The sequence below is a fragment of the Odontesthes bonariensis genome, chromosome 14 (genome assembly GCF_027942865.1).
Source record: "Odontesthes bonariensis isolate fOdoBon6 chromosome 14, fOdoBon6.hap1, whole genome shotgun sequence".
In the NCBI taxonomy this organism is placed as follows: Eukaryota; Metazoa; Chordata; class Actinopteri; order Atheriniformes; family Atherinopsidae; genus Odontesthes; species Odontesthes bonariensis.
Genome location: NC_134519.1, coordinates 11,011,723 through 11,031,148, shown reverse-complemented (window position 1 = coordinate 11,031,148; position 19,426 = coordinate 11,011,723). Strand labels below are relative to the sequence as shown.

The 19,426-nt window shown below is 39.9% G+C and overlaps 2 protein-coding genes across 2 annotated transcripts; one reads left to right on the top strand and one right to left on the bottom strand.

Annotated features, from left to right (window-relative positions):
- Window positions 1-2,224: 2,224 nt before the first annotated feature.
- LOC142398710 (protein lifeguard 1) lies at window positions 2,225-9,051 on the top strand. The gene is made up of 6 exons (XM_075482830.1): window positions 2,225-3,176; window positions 3,889-4,175; window positions 4,986-5,186; window positions 6,499-6,627; window positions 7,494-7,637; window positions 8,786-9,051. Exons 1-6 carry the CDS (start codon window positions 3,068-3,070, stop codon window positions 8,918-8,920), a joined length of 1,005 nt encoding a protein of 334 aa, XP_075338945.1. The 5' UTR covers window positions 2,225-3,067; the 3' UTR covers window positions 8,921-9,051.
- Window positions 9,052-9,174: 123 nt separating this feature from the next.
- parp2 (poly (ADP-ribose) polymerase 2) lies at window positions 9,175-19,378 on the bottom strand. The gene is made up of 17 exons (XM_075482829.1): window positions 19,196-19,378; window positions 18,294-18,503; window positions 17,429-17,590; window positions 17,190-17,260; window positions 16,148-16,198; window positions 15,835-15,931; window positions 15,629-15,704; window positions 15,443-15,545; window positions 15,182-15,335; window positions 14,963-15,101; window positions 14,783-14,846; window positions 14,077-14,211; window positions 12,157-12,284; window positions 11,955-12,054; window positions 11,681-11,779; window positions 11,396-11,520; window positions 9,175-9,983 (listed from the first exon to the last, which is right to left on the bottom strand). The coding sequence occupies exons 1-17, from the start codon at window positions 19,266-19,268 to the stop codon at window positions 9,824-9,826; spliced, it is 1,947 nt and encodes a 648-aa protein (XP_075338944.1). The 5' UTR covers window positions 19,269-19,378; the 3' UTR covers window positions 9,175-9,823.
- Window positions 19,379-19,426: the final 48 nt, after the last annotated feature.

Here is a 19,426-nt window from a genome sequence, read left to right as displayed (position 1 = left end):
TTGGTCAAGCGGGTTATACTTTTTTTTTTTTTTTAATTTTCAAAGCTCGTTTCGAATCGCAGCTTGGCTTTTTCGTCCCACTCCTCCCTCGTCACTCTCTGGGGCGTCGTCCGGATTTTGAATTTTTGGACACGGCCCAGAGCGACAACTTACCATCTGGTTCAAGCCTGATCGGGGAGGGATAAAGGGTCGGATGGGCTGAGGGATGTATTTTTGGGGCATGTTTACATCATGTGGCATCTGCCCCTCTCCACAACACTGGAGGCTATGGACAGCTGATGGTAAATTATTGCATAAGCCGCCCCCTCCGCTTCCCCCTTGACCTTTTTTTTATTTGAAAGGTTTTAGCTTTGATATTATCACATTTCTCATGATTACAGCTAAATGTGTTAAAAGGCTTTCTTTTGCCTTTTTTGTGTGTGTGTGTGTGTGTGTGTGTGTGTGTGTGTGCGCGTGCGTTGGTTGCCTTTTGTGTGGTGAAGGGGTTTTCGTGCAAACAGATACTTGTAATGTTTTAAGGGCTGAGCTGAGGAGGAAGCCTAACAGTGAGGCTGCTCGGCAGACGCTGTCTGACACAGGTTGTGCACAGGCCTGTGGAAAGAACAAAAACAAGAATTGATTGCTCTTGCGGTCTGCTTTAAAGTCGAGTCTGTTCCATATGTTTAACTCTCGGTGCAGAAGGGGTCCGGATCGGTTTGGAGGGTCAGGCGAGCATTCAGCTGACAAACCTCTCTGTTTTTTTTTTTGTTTTGTTTTGTTTTTTCTTCTGGTCTCTGGGGGTTCTGCAGTCTGAGGTGCTACAACTTGCCCCCCCACAAGTGGGCAGCCCTGTGCATGTTTCTCATATTCTAGATATAAATATATATATATTAAGAAAAAAAATATGCCAAAAGTCTGTCTGTGCATTTGGAGCATTGTGTGAGAGTGTGCAGAAGACGTGGTGCATTGATCATTAGGTGTTACGTTTGTTGTGGTGATAAGTTATGATGTTGTATACTTTGGCTGGGAGGGGTGTTTGTGTATGCCTGGGGGGGGGGGTCCGTGGGGGTTGGGTTGTCAACAAAGATAAGAGACAATCCTAAAACCCCACAAAACTCGATTTATTTTCTTACTCCCTCTAAGCTGTGTGGTGCAATACCTCGATTTTTACCAATGCTAGCTAAACGCTCAGTTTGTAGACTAGGTCCTCGCCAACAAAGGATGGTATTTTGTATAAGCGTCCCTCAACTATTAGCTCTGAATCACACGGCTTCGTGTCTGCCCTGTGCTTTGAGCCCGACGTATTGGATGAGAATGTTCAAAGGGTCACCACAGCGATATCTGCATCCCCAAGATGCGGATAATCTGCCTTTACTCTGGTATTAAAAACAAATTGAATTTTATTTATTAAATTGTAAATATGTAATGCAATTCAAGAAAATGGCTTGGTCCTTGTCTGTTCAATATACTGTTTCTAAGCTCCAATCTTTTGTATGTCTCAGAAACTGTTTTTATATGTATTTTTTACAATAAATAAGTGTGAGAGATGTTCTGTCCATGTCTGTTCTTGTTTGCTTCTTTTAAGTGTTTGCGTGCTTGTTCGGAAACCTGCTTCAGTTCAGTTTCACTTTTTTAAATGACCTAACAGGACTAAGATTGCTTAGATATTAAACTTTAAAACAACGAGGAGCTGAAAATTAGTAATGATTAGTCTAATGATTTAAAAAAAAAAAAAATAGAAATTATTGATTTTATTTTATGACTCTTTTTTGTTATGGAAGTTCTTTCTTTTACAAAAGCTCTTGTTTTGATTACAATCATGGACATTAATCACAATTTATGTATCAAATCTTTACAGTGATGACTTAATGGATCAATAATATAAATGATGGCAACCTCTGTTACTTGTTTGTTTACTCACAATAAGTTGGATTACATTTGCATTTCCAACCTTAAAGGATTCAGTAATTCTTCTTCCATCTAACACTTGATGATATAAAAAAACATTTTACTTAGAAGCCGAAAACATGCAGGTACAATTGCATCAAACTGAGTTTTATTCATGTAACGTTATCCAAGTTTTAAAAGATCTCCCGGGGGTGTCTGAGTTTGCGGGGGTTGTTTTTCTCATTTTATATCACACAAGACGTTATAGTTGCATTTATAGCGCAACATGTTTGTCTCATAGTTAAAACCACAACCTCCCCTCAGTAGCTGTGAAACGCAGCGGAGGTTTAGACCATGATAGACTGACCTTCAACCGTTTCCTCTGCTGTGTTTTACTTTCAGAACTGTAAGCCAGCATGGACGAGAAAGCGGAAATGGAGCGGTTTGTTTGAAGACAAACAGAAGGAAGATTGAAGTTCACTGCACGTTGTGCATATTAGCAAACTAAGGGAGTCATGCAGTCATAAACTATAAGAAATTAGCTTTAGGAACAAGAAAATGACACAAAGCAGACTTAAAAAGAAGCGACCTGGAGACAAACGAGCTCCTGAAAATCTGAGGGTAGATTTTAAATGTGCAAGACAGCCTGAAAATGTAATGCCACAAAGTGATCGGCAAGAAAGAGAGCCTGAATATTCCTAAATAACACAAAGATTATTCAGACAAACTTCTGCACGTGCCTTAGACAACAAAAAAAACCTACTTTTAACATTAAAAGAGAGACTTTTCCAGTGATGCACGCCTCTTATTCCGTTATTAGAATGAGCTAAATGGTCTTTTTGTTTCTCTTTCTATTTGGATTGAGGATGAAAATCAGAGATGCTCTGATGATCTCAGCTACAGACACAAACAGTTGCCAAACATTTTAATCTTAACACAGATTAAGCATTTACAAGGAAAAAAAAATAAAAATAAAAAAGTCCCTCGGTTTATACACCTTTTGTACTTGCTTGGAGTTCATCATGAACTCATCATACTCCCGTCTGGGCTGAGAAGACTTTAAACCAGGGGTGTCTGGGCTTTTTGAGCTGATTGCATATGAAGCAAAGCAGGAGTTTCCAACACTGAGGCCTCCGACAGAAACTCATTTTCATCACTTCAAACAAGCAGGAAGTGAAACTCCACCACGGGTTGCTGGGAGATGTGGATGCCGTCACCATGTACAGGGTGCCTGTTCTTTAGTTCCTCCTCACACAGCTCAGTGTTGGACCGCTGGGCTTCGTCAACTCGAGAGACATCCACACCCAGAGGTAAGAGGCTCACTGGCTTTATTCTGAACTCTACTGCACTTTCTTTCTTTGTAATATTTAGTGACAGAAAGGCCGGTTTGGTGATTAATAACAATTTAAAGGGTCAATTAACTCAAGAAGTTTTTAGAAGTAGACATTAAAACAAGGGTTGGGTCTAGGATCAGACCTTTGTGGGTGCTGAGCCCCTGATGAGAAAGTCACTCTCTGCTCTATAAAGCTGTTCACCCTCCTTTAGAGGACATTTTATCTACAGAGGACATTAAGAGAAGCACAGGTAATAATCATACGATTAAAGATGGCTAAATTCCGTTTGGCTGCTTCAGCGTCTGGCTGCCGGTTGGTGTGCTTCGTTGTTTCTCACACCTGAACAGATTACATCTTTTCTTAATCAGTTCAGTAACATCTGGGCTTCTCCTGCTCAAACACAGGTCTTGTCTTGTTGCTGTAAGTGAAACTATCACCACACTTAGCTACAGGGTTTCCAAACCCTGTAAATTCTGTTAAAATTCCCATTCATCACATATCTTTGAAACTTAAGTAAAAAGCCACAACGCTGGTTTTCCCACAGTTACTGCTAAGTTTCAGAAAAGTGTCCCCTCAGCTCAGGTTTTACTTCCTCATGTCTATTCCACAATTTGTTCAAAAAATCCTAAACTACGCCCTTTTGCCCTTTGTTTTTGCAGCCTTTGTATAAGTTTCATCTGTCTTTCAGCTTCATCCACAATGACAGAAACATCATCCAAACAGACGATGGACGCTCCGAGCTCCGGTTCCTCCACCCCACTGCTCTATTCCTACCAAGAACAGCAGCCTCCACCTTACTCTGCTGCCCCGGCAACGTTCAACCCACCCAAAGCCGGCACCGCTCACACCTACCAGCCCTCCACTGGATACGAGTCTTTCAGCGACATAAACCCAGAGGCTGCATCGGAAACAACCCCAATCCTATCCTCGTCGTCTTTTGATGACAAATCAGTGAGGAGAGGGTTCGTTAGAAAGGTTTGTGCACTCCCACATTTAATTGCACAAGTAATTTGACTTTCTGAACTCTTCATGTCAGATGGAAGCAGGAACATGCTGTTAGCCAACATGGCTGGTGGTTTTACTGATTCCACTTTTACAGCAAGATGATTTCACCACATTTTCCAAAGGTAAACCCGTTTGCCCCATGGATGTATTATATTAACGGTTTGCCCACCCTCGTAGTGCACCAACATACAATGTGTTTTAAAGACTCTGTACCCTCTTTAGAATAATTCTATCCAGATTTGAGCAGTGTAACTATTGTAGTTTCCATACAGGACCTAGTTTAGGGTGATGAGAATACAAAAAAAGCAGTAAAATGGCCCTGTTCTGCATTTTCACAAATCAGAAAAGGTTTCAAAAATCCCAAACAAGGTTTTAATTAATCTATACCCTCTTTAGAATAATTTCATCCAGATGTGAGCAGTGTAACTATTGTAGTTACCATACAGGACCTAGTTTAGGGTGATCAAAATGCAAAAATGCAGTGAAATGGCCCTTTATGCCCATCCATTTAATCCGCGAATCGGATGCCAACTTCAGCGTCGTGTCTATGGGCTTAATGTGGCGCTTATGTGCCCCCCCTGGAACACCCCCACATTTAAAATCACTGCTCCACCCCTGGATTATTGTGATTCCTTTTGACCTTCTAATCATGAGTTAATGTTGAACAAAAACTTTCTATGTACTCCTGAGATGAGTTTTTTTTGTCATTTTTGTTGCTTCTACAGTTCAGATGTTTTAGTGTTTTACATGAAATGCTGTATCTCATCTTTCCTTGTACAGGTCTTTGCCATCCTGACTCTGCAGCTGCTGTTCACCTTCAGTGTTGTGTGTTTGTTCACCTTCTCCAGCGTGGTCAAAGAGGCGGTGCAGACCAACCTGTGGGCCTATCTCAGCTCCTTCATCATCTTCGCCGTGGTGGCGCTCTCCCTCAGTTTCTGCCAGTCTTTCAGCCGCCGTCACCCCTGGAACATCGTGGGACTGGTGGGTCACAGATACAGAAGCCGAGCCAGCTTCTGCTGCGGATCGTTAAAGATGGCGTCACGAAGGCCTTGTAGTTGAAATAATTGCTAGGGCTGGGCAACGATTAAAATGTTTAATCTAATTAATCACATGATTTCCCTGATTAATCACGATTAATCACATTTGTACGCAAAATCCAAAAATGAATTCTAAAGTAGTGTATAGCTTTTAGCATTTAGTTTTATTTTAAATGTGCTGCCATATGAATGAAAGTGCCATAACATTTGCTGTGCAAACACACTTTTAACATCAGCATCTTTCTGTAGTTTTTATGTAGAAGCCTCGCTCCACTGTCTGTTTCCTTGAATGACTTGCTGCTATCAGTTGTGTGTTTTGCCTTTAAGTGATATTTTAGACTGGAACTACTACGCTGAGAAGACAATTCAACTTGGCAGTGTTTACAGATGACTTTGGTTCTGTCGACTCCGCCGTCTGGAAGAACTTTAAATTGAAAATGGCCGAGTAAAAGTTCCGTACCCTTCTCCATGTTTGGTGGAGATTACTTTCTTTTCCGGTTCCGCAGCAGACAGCAACAGACTTTTATAAAATAAAAGCCTGTGAGCAACAGACTTTTACAAAATAAAATAAATAATAAAACAGGGGTGGTCCGTGGCGTAGTGGGTTGAGCAGGCACCCCATTTACAAGAGGCTATAGTCCTCGCTGCAGCTGGCCCCGGTTCGAGTCCCGTATCAGACTGCCCTGTGCTGCGTGTCGTTCCCCCTCTCTCTGCCCCCTGCTTCCTGTCTCTCTGAACTTTCCTATCCATTAAAGGTACCAAAGCCCCCTAAATTTTAAATATGTATCGGTGTTAAAAAATTAATACGTTAACGCGATAATAACGAGTTAACTCGCCCAGCCCTAATAATTGCACATCTTGAAAGAGAAGTTAAATATATTTTCAGTCATGCAGACAAACTGCTGCCTCAGAGCATCTTTGCTTAACAACTACTACGATAAAGTGTGGGTACAGTAACACAGAAAAATAACAAAATAACTTTGGCTCAACAGTTAGATCTTTTCTAAACATTAAGATGAGTTCAGAGAATCTTCTTTCTTTAATGTTTTCAAAAGAAAACTGGCTGGTTGAGGTTTTGTTCTGCATTTTAATTCGGTTACAGGCTTTTGCGACATTGTCTTTGTTAACCACCGGCTGCAGAGCGGAACAATAAGAAGAGAAATCTGCACCCGAATGTGTTTGTTACACGGACAACAATAACATAAAGGTTTCATATGCTATAACGATGACTAATGTACTGAATTTTATGGCTGCAGGCTGTCGTCACCCTGAGTTTGTCATACATGGTGGGGACCATCGCCTCCTTTCACAACACCACGGCTGTGGTCATCACTATGGCTGTGACGCTGGTCGTTTCTGTGGCAATCATCATTTTCTCTGCACAGGTTAGACGACCAGGCTGAGCTGAAGAGCTGCATTTCATGTCAAAATGACATCTGAGTTGATGTATACCGGAGCAGCGTGCACTCATCTGAGCAGGCCTTCGGTTTTAAAGTCATTAGTCAAATGTGACAGATACACGGTGCAAGTGCTAGGGGGAAAAAAAAGAGCAAGAAGTCAAAGAAAAGTTGATTAATCATTTGGTAAAATGTCAGTTTTTATTAAATTATTTTTCAAAACTGAATAATAATCTTTGTTTCCAGCTCCTCCAAATGCAAAAACGAGCCAATTCTCTCTTTACATCACAGAGAACTTAATATCTTTCCAGTTTTCCATTGTGAGTTTGAAAAAAAAGAGGGCAGTGAAGTCATCACCGTGCTCTCTGGGAGACATCGATACACTCCTCTCCTTTTTTCTCTGACTTTTAACAAAGTAAAAACAAAGTAAAAACAGGTTTTATTGAATAGCTGTTCTTTCACGGCTTAAAAAGTATCCACTATGCAAACAGATGGAAGCTAAAACGATGAATTAAATTGACTTTTTTGCAGACCACGTGTCAGAAACTGAGTCCAAACTGTGGGGCTCCACAACAGATCTCACTTTAAAGATTTCATTTAGCCAATAAGGGCTGATGTACTGTAAGGTACAGTTTTCAAAAGCTCATGTTTTGATTACAATCATGGACATTAATCACAGTTAATGTGAAAAAATAATAATAATGATAAAAGAATTACAAGAAATTTCTCAAGTTATTATAAAAAGATAGATGCTAGCCTGGTGTGTGAGTGGGCCGTGCTAACTGTCAGCTATATGGATTTAATTTATTGATTAAATTACTAAATGAGTTCTCATCTCTCTGTGTCATTTCCAGACTCGATATGATTTCACCATTTGTTACGGCGTCCTGTTGATCGTGGCTGTGGACTTCATCATGTTTGGGTTCTTCTGCACCTTCTACTACTCCTACATCTCCGACATCGCCTACGGATGTCTGGGAGCTCTGCTGTATTCACTGGTGAGGACAGCAGATGTGCATCATGGTGACAGTACTGTGACAAAGACTTTGAGTCACGTCACATATAAGTCATTAGGAACTCTTCACAAGTGTTAAACACCACTGATACACGTCATTCTTGTGTTGTGAAGTGTTCAACAAATTCATTTTAAGACTTGCTTGGACCACAAAGAAATTACAACCTCACTAATAATAATAATAATAATAAATAATAATAATAATAATAATAATAATAATAATAATAATAAAAATAATCATATTAATATTAATAATAATAATAATAATAATAATAATAATAAATAAAAAGTGTGGCCATGTGAAAAATGTACATAAAAACAGAATCCTGTGATTTTCAAATAATTTAAAAGCACAAAAACAACATATAAAATACAGAAACTGAGACATTGTGCTGCTTTTTGGAAAATAGAAGTTCAAATTAAAAAAAAAAAAACAGTAAAAAAATTAAAATAAAAACAGCCGGAGGAACATCTTACAAAATCTTAGCTAAATAAGGGGAAGTGGTTAATATCATGATTAACATGTAAAGTTTAAGATGGGTTCAAACCTCTAAAAACTGTGGTTAACATATATTGTGCAATTATCAAGTAAATTAGGGGTTTAAATGACTTTTTGGCTCATTGCAGTCTGTTTTCATATATAAATAAAAAATAGTTGAATCTAAATGCCCCTTTTGATTGCTAAAAGTGTGAAACATATTTATAAAAACCAATAATGACGCTCAGCCTTGACTTATTAGTCAAGTAAATAAATATAATGACCCCATTTTTGTCAGTTGTTTATTGTATCGACAAGTTAATCATCACTTAACCTGGATGAGTAGCAGGAAGTCTATGGAACGAGTCATTGGAAAATAATAAGAGGAAACTATTCTAGATAAAGTTAGAGGTCTGGTATGAAAGCACAACAGTGGTGTTTGTTTTAGGTACTGTGTTTTATATCAAATGAAGGATGGTTTAAATATATTTCATGGATTTTATGAGGTGGCAGCAGCAGCCAATATTTTAGTCGCCTTGTGCTTTTCATGCTGCGTTTTCTCTAAATGTATTAAATGCTAAATGCCTGTTATTGGCATGTAATCAAGCAGCAGTGACTCCTCACCCTGTTCTAAATCTCGCTCCCCGCCTCAGTTCCTGATGATCGACTGTCAGCTGATGATGGGGATGATGAGCTACCGCCTGGATCCAGAGGAATACATCAACGCTGCTCTCACCATCTACCTGGACATAGTCCTCATCTTCCTCTACCTGCTGGGGAGGAGGTGAAACTGCGTTCACATCACACTGTAAAGGAAAGCGTCCTTTATCCTTATGTATATACTCTAACTGCCTCGTGTTTTAATAGCAACAATGAAAGAATCCTATCTTATTTTTACCTGAATAAAAATATAACCCCATCTTTAAGACTCGTTTCATTACATCCAAACTGTCTGGAGGAGTTCCACCAACATCTTTAATATTTTCAGTCAGATGCTGAATAACATCCAGAAGGCCAGAAGCAAACACCAAAGTGAAATAAATGTGGATAAAAACAGCTTTTATTGATACGAGTACATTCACCATTTAAAGCAACGTGGACAAAATGTAGTGCAAAATGTTCTTCAGATCGTCTTCACTTCTTTTCAATTCATTTCAAAGATAATAAGTCCAACGTCCAATGAAGTAAACCTGTAGTTTAACTAAAAAAAAAAATCTAAATAGATGATAGGGTCCGACATTACAGAGAGCTGACAATGAATTACAGAAATCCCCAAACTTGTTATTTTTCTCACTTGAATTTCTCACCTTAATAACCATTAATAACCCCTCCACCCTAAAGGTCCCTCAGACAGAAACAGGCTGTAGTTAGAAGGTTTAAAGAGTCAACGGTATCAGGCTGAACTGCAACTAATCTGAACCGGTTAAATTGTTATGAGGCTATTATTCACTGCTGCTTCGTTGTATTTCAACTTGACTCCAAATGTCTCAGATTCAGAGATCCCAGAGCTATTTAGTTTGGAGAAGCAGAATATTCTTTCCATCAGTTGACAAATCAGTGTCAGTAAAAGCAGGAAGATCTGCCTGGCAACAACAGTGTGTTCAGGTCTGACAGCTAATCCAAACAAGACCCCAGAATCAGCTGCACATGAAGCATAAAAGTCTCCTCTCTGCTTCATCCACAGGTTTCTTTCACCACAGTGAAGAATAGTTAAACCGGATCCTCAGCAGGTACCGCATGCGGATCTGCGCCGGATTGTAAACAATGAACTCGTTGTAGAGGAGGGAGTAACTGCCGGTTTTACCGACTCCCGTTCTCACCCCGGGGCCCATCGGCACCGTCGCACCGTCCCTGAGGAGGAAAAAGAGAGACAAAGAATCAAACAAACTGACAGATTTCCTCTGTTTTTTACAAACAAAAGTTTTTAGAGCAAATAAATTCCTGTTAAAGATCAGAATCTGAAAACTAACGGGCAGAAATCATAACACTGGGAACCTTTTAGCAGCAATGTGACGTTTGCTCCTATTCTTTAGAAAACAGTGGCCAATAACAATTATTGTAATTGTTTAAATTATTAACAAATGCATTGTTATTCGCTCAATTAAGACAGGAAACCGAGAGGAAAAACAGCTCAATTTCCCCAGATAGCATTTGTTGCTTAAGTGTGCTGTTCCTCTAATCCTCAGCCGAAAACAAAGACACTCAGAGATGAATATATGCACTGGTGAAGCCAACTCCTCTCTGCAGTGGGCGCACGCCGTCATCAACGGTTTGTGTGCAAAACAAAGTGCTCACTCAGAGGCTAAAAGGTCTGTATTCAATAACTACACATGAACTACAACGCCTCGTATTAACTGCATCTGACATTCACACTGTGAGTGCTACGGTTTTTAATAATTAAGTAATTCAACCCTAAGCGTTTCCCACTGAAACGTGTATCCAGTTAAAGCCCCTGAACACGGCTCTATGAGGTAGATTGAGAAGACGTCTTTGATAATCAAACTCTGCAGTCAGATGCAATCAGCCGCAGAAAGAAGGTAATTATAAATAGAAGCTGGTCAAAAAAAGTCCCTCACTAAATCAGAAAGCACAATACATCCTCAGATGTCTTATCTATATCGAGCTTCAGCGCTCAGAAACATTCGCTTCATAGTCATTTCCTTGGTTTTTAATTAAATCTAACAAGTAATCGAATAAAACAATCAAGCGGTCCATCGTGGCGACTCAGACTTTCATTTCAAGGTTGCCTGACAAAAATGCGAGCTGCGCTCCGTGCCCTGCTGACTGTTGTGTAACGAAAAGCATGATTTGTTTTTTAATCTACAGAGAAAGAGGCACAGCGGGAGAAACAGCAGAACAAATGAGGGCAGAGGGAGGTCAGTCCATTAGAGCCGCTGAGTCACGGCAGAGCAAACAAGAGTTCGGGCATTTAGCATTTTGACTTTCTGTTACACAACCTGACATTTGCATGAAGGGTTTGAACGTCACCCTTGACAGAAAAGTCTTTCTAGATGAGCAGTTTCTGCGTGTATGCAAACACCGTGAGGATGGAAAGATCTCTGAGCTACACGTCACGCTGAACAGGACACATCACATGATACCAGTGATCAGATAACTGTAAGTCATCGAGTTTAATTACTGAATATAATTAATAAGCTTCGCCGTCAGACAGTGTAGTGATTTTTTTGTTGTGTAACCGCCAGACTCGACCGAATCAATGTTTGACCTGTATGAAATCTGTAACTGTAATGAGAGCGACTAACAGTGTGACGGAGTTTTTGGGGTCAGGTCCAGTCTGTCCCAGGCCCTTGGTGCTGTGTTTTCCAGCAGGCAGGTTGCTGGCCTCGTAGTCGGCGTCCAGCAGCTCGTTACAGTCTCCCAGGGCGACCTGTTGGAAACAAGCGCTGCATCATATCTGAGCCAAATTGTTCAGATCGTGTTGGATTTACACAGAACGCTGCATTTTTTTGTACAGGCAGATAAATCAGGAGTCTCAGAGCACCACCTGCTGGTCAAAACAAGTGGACACTGTAAACAAAGGAACTCACCTCACACAGTAGCAGCAGTCCAACGTGGTTGTTCTGGTTGGCAAAACAGTAGTTGGCACTTTTTGATGACATGTCAGCAAAGTAGATACCTTTACCGAACTGAATGAGGAAGAAAATGTTGCTAAATTTGGTAGTGAACAGCCAAAATGTTGGAAAATACACGTATAAAAAGTCAAAAATCACTTCCAAAATGATACTGTTTATAATTTTCTATGTGTGACTTTACGATTTCTGTTAAAGAGTCAGAAGACAAGGATTTGACCGATTATCCTACCATGTAACCAGTGACAGGAGCCTCAGGTGGGGCCACTCGGAGGCCCTTACTGAGGATGCCGACCCAGTTGGAGAGACGGGAACCGTGCCACAGCAGAGTCCTGGCAGACAAAAGGGATGATTAACGTCGGTGGAAATTGAGAAATCACTTTTCAAAGTCAACATGTGAGGTGACATAAACCAGTGGGGGTGTTTCTGCTGACCTGTTGTGTAAGTCTGAGAGGAAGCCGCCGCTCTCCCCGTCTCTGTCCAGCGAGAAGATGTCAAGGACGCTCATGGTGAAGTCACTGTGGGTGGGGGCGTGAGTGGACTGGAGATACTTCTCTATCACCTTCACACAGAGAGGAGGAGAGCTGTGTTAGCTGGGACTGAAAAAAATGCAGATTGTCACTAAATCTAATGCAAAAAAGGAATAAAAGTAACACATAATAAACCTTAATAAATTAAGATAATTAATACACCCACTTACATAAACAATAAATAAAAAAATAAGTAACTGGTAGCAGCAAACATCTCACAGTATAACTGGGTATCATCAAAATCAAATCAAATTTATTTGTATAGCACATTTCATGTACAAAACAATTCAAAGTGCTTGACATAAAACAAAAGCATTGCAGCAGGGAGTGGCAGAAGCATTAAAAAATACATAAAAGAATATAAAGAGAAACAATTAAAATAATTTAAAGGAATTTAAAAACGAGCAACAGTCCAGATAAGTTCAAAGATATCGTGCAGATTTCATGCATAGACACATGAGAACAGAAATGTCTTTAACCTGGATTTAAAAATGTCTCCATTTGGTGAAAGTTTAATCTCCACTGGCAGTTTGTTCCACTTGTTTGCAGCATAACAGCTAAATGCTGCTTCTCCATGTTTAGTCTGGACTCTGGACTGGACCAGCTGACCTGAGTCCTTGGATCTAACAGCTCTGCTGGGTTTATATTCTCTGAACATATCACAGATGTATTTTAGGCCTAAACTGTTCTGTGATTTGTAAACCATCAGCAGGCTTTTAAAATCTATTCTGTGACTGACTGGAAGCCAGTGTAAAGATTTTAAAGCTGCTGTGATGTGTTCAGATCTCTTAGTCCGGGTTAAAACTCCAGCAGCAGCGTTCTGGATGAGCTGCAGATGTTTAATGCTCTTTTTGGGAAGTCCAGTTAAAAGAGCAGGGTAAGATAACTTCACCACTGTGTTCAGTTCTTTAATGTTGAATGGATAAAAACTATTTAAGAGTCTTGAGATGGGGGTCTTAATAGACTTAAAGCGCCTCTATAAGTTATAATTCATGGAGCCAGACGGAGTCCATACTGATCCGATAACAAGTGGGCAGGTCTAAGTAAAGAATTGAACCATATTCGGTGGTGGTCTGAGATGAGAACTGCTTCCAACTGGATTATTTTGTTGTTTTTCCAGTTTTTAAATAAAATAAAACCTGTGATGCACAGTTCAAACACACAGGATGTTATCTCAAACAGAGCAGCTGTGAGCGAAACTTCAGGCCCATCCTGGACGTCGCCTTTCATTCATCGACATTAACGTTTGGAACCAAGTCGAAAGGCATTTCTGCTGCTCAAAGCTGGAGTTTAAATGCAACATAACAGAAGCGTAAGAGCGAGGTTACTATTTACAGTAAGAACAACTTTTTATACAGTTTCCGGAATGAAAACTGCAGTTTAAAAGCTTCACTTTCAGTTAAGTTAGGCCACTGAATATAACACATTGGCAGACTTACAACCAAAGTCCTGTTTGTTGCCTACCAACGCTGACGTGTGTGTGACGTAGCCCACAGCGTAGAGCAGTGAGGTGACGTTTAAACACAAACAGATCCATGCAGAGACTGACTGTCTAATCTAATCGCATGAGCACATTTTAAGAACACATGTAGACAGCTATTGACGCTTAGTGCACTGAACTGGCTGTTGATGGAGAAACGACAGTGGGCTCTACTGTGGGAAGGCGTCTATAAACACTTTGATTGGTGCCATTTAACACTAAGAGCAGGCAGATCAGACTTTACATTTTGGCAGGCTAGCAATAATTAAGTCCTAATGAGTGTTTTGAATCTATCTGACTGGCTTAGGAGTTCTAATTGTTTGTATAAGGTAAGTCAAACTGACCGCATATTCAGGGCTGCTGGAATCCAGAGGCTGCACTCCACACTGGAGGGAGTGGTACTGTCTGTCCAGGGGATGTTCATCACCTTCCTTACTGGACTGGACCATTTTAACTGCAATCTGGATGTCACTTAACGCCTTAAAGAGAAGACAGCAGACATTATACGCATGCGTTCTGTTCGGCATGCAGCAGACCGACACAGGAACAGAGTAAAAATGGATGACGTCAAGGCTTCAGGATCACTTTGTCTTTGAAATGAGCTGAAAACTGAAACATTTGCAAACAGAAGCAGCAAGATGCTGTTTTATTTTAAAGGAGTGGATTAATCTATCTCACCTATGAGATCTACAGTATAGGTAAGGTAAGGTAATTTGCAGCCGATATTTTACAGCTTTACAGAAAAGATCTGAACATGACAGAAGATTTAAAGCAAAACAATGTCCATCAATCATACTATAGTTTTATAATTTTCAATTAATAATGATAATACCTTTTTTTTAAATTTTCTACTGTTTTACAACTTTTTAAGTTCTCATTTAGCTTATTCCACACACTAACACCTTGAATAGAAATACAAAACCTTTTTTTATTCGTTCTAGTATGACTAAGTTTTGGTAAAATCAATCCTAAAATTTTCATTTAAGGAACATTAGTTCCTTTTCCAGTGGAAAAACATGTTCTGGAGCCCTGAATATTATTACATTTTACCTCCAAAAGAGCAATTTTTTCCTTCAGCTCCTCTTCTGTGCGGATGATTGGGGGAGTTTTTAACCTGGAGAATTACACCTTTTAGTTACAGCAATATAAAATCCACTGCAAACGGTTAAGACTTTGTGTTTTCTGCAGCATCCCTGCATCCTGCTTATGGCTCAGCTGCATACTGCCTACCCAAAGTTATGTGGGATGCGGGTGTAAAACTGGTTGCATGCTTCCAGCAGCTCCCTATGGCCACCCTTCCTCTTCATACACTCCTCGATTTTCTTCAGTGCTGCGTAGCCTGCACGGATCTGCTCCGAGGTCAGCTTGCCTACGGATGAAATGTGAAGGTATTAGAAGAGAGCATCACAGTTAAGTGCAGCTATAATTTGATATTAAAGCCTGAACAACCGAGAGGAGCTTTCCGGATGTCAAACTTCATCTCCAGCACACACTCCTCCATGGCTTTAAGGTCACAGATGAGCTCAAGGAGAGACTGAACCTTCACATCCAGCTTCGAGGTCCTCTTTGTGGGTGCAGCATCCACCGTGGTCTGGTTTTCCTCCTGGAACAGTGAAAAACAGTCAGAATAACACACTGACCTGCTCCGCCATGAGGACTTAGAAGGCCTAAAACCAAAGAGAAGACACAATCCTTTATACTTAAACTTACCTTTGCATTGGTACTGTAGTCCATGAACAGCATGTCATATTTTCCAGCTACTTTCTCAAAACTCTGCCGGTCTTCCCACTCGTTCTTTGTCTTGTCAAGGAACCTGCAGCAAAAGTTTCAGAATTTCACTCAAAGCCCTTCCACAGAGGACATATAGAGACATCTCAGTCAGCTACACGTTCTCACTTTTTCTTGAAGACATCTTTGGCCTTCAGCAGGTCTCCAGCACAGGCTGTGAGGCTGTTTTGACCCACTTTGCCCACTGTGGAAACAGCAAATAAAAGCAATCACACTGAAGAATTTTATCTGTCAGTTACACTGAAAGAAAAGAGCTTTGTGGTGAGCATTTCCATGAATCTAGTAAATAAAGGATCAGCGAGCGGCTGTGTCACCTCTGCCCCATCTCATCCACACGCTGTAAGCCTTGGAGCTGTCGTCTTCCAGCAGCTGGATCAGGTAGTATTTGTTGTTGTTGTGCTGAAGATTTGTCTGCAAAATAAGTCATAAAGCGTTTGCTTTAAGCTAAAAAACAAAACAATTCACCTTCTCACTAGTTAAAAAATTAAACTAAAGTTTGTTAAAGCTAAAAAAAAAAGCCTCATCAGTCCTCCTTCTGTAAACAGTTTAAAAGCTGCACGCCGACAAATTTGATGTAACATCCAGAATATTTTCCCCCAACTTGACGTTGAATATTCAGCATTTTACCTGGTTTAGCATCACATCGTAGACATCATCTCCTTCACTATAAACATGAGCCTGGAAGAGAAAAGGTAACTGCACTGTAAAAACAAGTTTTTCATAAAACTTTTCAATATTTGCCTTAAAGTTTTATGTTTTAGGAGTTGAATGGGTTTAAAGACGCCTGATAAGTCTGATAAAAAGGCAAAAACACCTTTTTGCTCACATTTTTCACTGAATACATTGTTTTCTCTCGTAATCTAAATGTTAAAGGCGACTGTTTTCTCACTAACCAACAGTCAATTTCCCATAAGGTGAAAAAAAAATAGCTGGATACTTATAATACCTTTTGTCTCTAATATCACTGCGTGTTTGTAATAGGGAGCTTTCTGAAACTCTTAAACTTGCTTTATAAATTAAGTAAAATCTAAAGTATTGGCAGCTCATCTGTAATAGATGCTGTGAGATGAATAACATCTTAGTGGCTCACATTTCTTGTCATGTAAAAAAATAGTTTCAACTATCAAAAATGAAAATTCAGAGTGGGATTCCTGATTGATTTAACCTGCAATGTCCCAACAGAATTGATTAATTTTATAAATAAAAAGTTCTGACATCCTGAAACCGCTGATTTTGTTTGGTAAAAAGCCACATTTTACCAGCTATCACTTGTCAAAGATGAGCAGGAAATCATCATAAATTTTACTGAGTTTTACTGAGGACGAGACACTTAAAGCAGCTGCTGATTAAATTGAAAGCAAGGAAGAGAAATTTGGACATTATTCCTATTAAACAGTTAAAACAGCCCAATTCTTCTGCCACTGATCGTTGTCTCATTCTGCCTTTGCATGACCGCTTATTTAGAAAGCTCTAACGTGACATTTAGACTTTGATCAAATGTTTCTTTTGTTGCACACAACATTTCACTGAATACGGAAGCATTCACAGGACGGGGTGCGGCCCACAGGGGGAACTGTAACTGGAGGGGTGACTTTAAAAAGGCAAACCACAGTCATGACTGAGTCAGGAGTTTCATATCTCCTGCGAATACACACAAAAAATAAAGCACCTTTCCAAGTTTGGCTTTGCATTCGAGGTCCACTGGAGCTTTGCCTTTCATCACCACCGTTCTCACAACCTCTGCGAAGCAAAAGCAGATCAGAAACGGATCATTAATGTGGAAAACTGATGGCCCGGTTTCATCTCTGACATTACAACATGGCGCTGGTATCAGCAGTACTTCCACAGCTAAAGACTCCTGTTTAATCCCATTTCACATAAAGTATATAACAGTTGGATCCGCCATACCTTCGCTTTTTACGTCCTCTTTGGGCGTTTCTTCTGTTTTTGTCTGTCTCTTGCTTTGTCCTCTCCTCCTCTTCGCTGCAGGCTGCTCTTTAGTCTCCTCCTTTTTAACTTCAACCGGTTTTTCAGCTTGAGCCTCCTCATCACCAGCTCCATTTAAACTTTCTTAACACAAGAAGAGAACAAGGGGGAGGGGGTGAAATACATGCAGTAAGATAGTTTATTTACACAACAATAAGTAGAAAACTCCAATCTAATAAAGAATTAAATTAAATCGGAAAAACTGAAGCAGCCCCAGGTCATAAAGCTGACCCTCATGACTGGTGCAGGATTTCAGCTGCTGCTCTTCTTACACATTAACACCCATCACTCTAAAACAGGATAAACTTCTACTAATCAGACCACAAGACATTTTTCCATCGCTCCATTTTGCAATCTTCATGCTCTCTAGAAAACTTAAACCTTGGTTTTCCAGTTAGCCTCGCTAATAAGTGGTCTACCTAAGGCTACACAGCTGTTGAAGTCCTAATATTGTGAGTTATTGTTGAACTGTATGTTGATTTTTCTTTTATTTGATGTTACAAAACGTTTTATTGATCCTGTGGAGACGATGCGTCACCACCATCCTTCCAGGTTTTAATAAACGGACAGTTTTAAACCCAGTTTTTAGTCTTTAGATTGTTTTATTTGCTTGATGCAGACTCAATAATTTCTTCACATGGTTGTTTAAGGAGTGAGAAGCTCCTCACTGCATCAGTTAAGACTAAATATAACCACTGCGGTGCTTTTCCAATGGGAGGATCTTACCTATTTCTTTAGTTAAATCAAGGTTATGACTTCTTTTTCGGCCAGGCAAAGTACTACAAACCTGGTTTTACGATCTGAGAGCGAACTTTCCTCTTGTACTTTGTCACAGGATTAATCTGGACCATCTTCTTCAGATCAACTTCGTAGGCCGTCCCCGAGCCCAGGTTCAGAGTGACAGATGTCTGCCCTGAAGAGACGGCGGAGTCCAGCAAGGCGCCGGCTGCAGGCGGGTACGGTTCCCACTGTCCTTCATCTCCTTTCCACTGCCACACTGATCACAAACAGACACAGGGGGGCTGGTTATAACCTATTAATGTAATGGATTTACCAAAAATACCTACAAAATTAAATCAGACTTAAAAGTTAAACCATTTAAATCACAGCGCTATCGCAAAGATTTAGGCCCAAATAGAGCAAAAGTAAGGTCTAGCTGAATGAATTGAAATTAAATGTCTTAATGATACACCTTTACCTGCTTTCCATTGATTGCTTACATTTCCACACTGTTCATTTTCTATGTGCCAATAATTTCATAAGTTTATGTTGTTGTTCACAGTTGTCGTTTTTCTATTTAACCTTAAATATGTAAGCTTCTTGAAAGATTGAAACATGTTAAACTCTGTGTGATGAAAATCCAATATTTCAGTTGATTTCAAGGGTTAAATAATCAAATAATCTCTTTAAAAACTGGTATGATAAATGAACAAAACATTAAATAAAATTGATATCAGTTTTACCCCAAACAGAGAACGCCTTATAAGAAATTTGAGATAAACTAAATCTAATACTAAATTTAGGCTTCATTTAATATAGTACTTCGTGTTGGACTGTTGTATTGTTCAAAGGAGAAGTAAAAAAATATATCATAAATGAATTGATGTCTTAGCTTTCCGGACTAAGTGACGTAGTTAAACTACAACCGCTAACCGTTGCTGTCCCGTGTAGCTAAAAACAAGCACCAACCTGTTTTACACTTAACTTCTTCATTTTCTATGGCGCTCTGACTTTTATTTCTCGAGGCTCTGGTTCGTCTCATGTTTGTCTATGACAATGTATGTAGCTCCCAGCTGTGGTAGAGGGTGCAAAGTCGCAACAAAACCGGGCGGGAAACTTCTTTTTCTTCTTCTTTATTTTTTTGCTATTTTCTTTTCCGGGTCAGTGATGAGCGAGCACTGCTAAAGATCGTTTATTGTG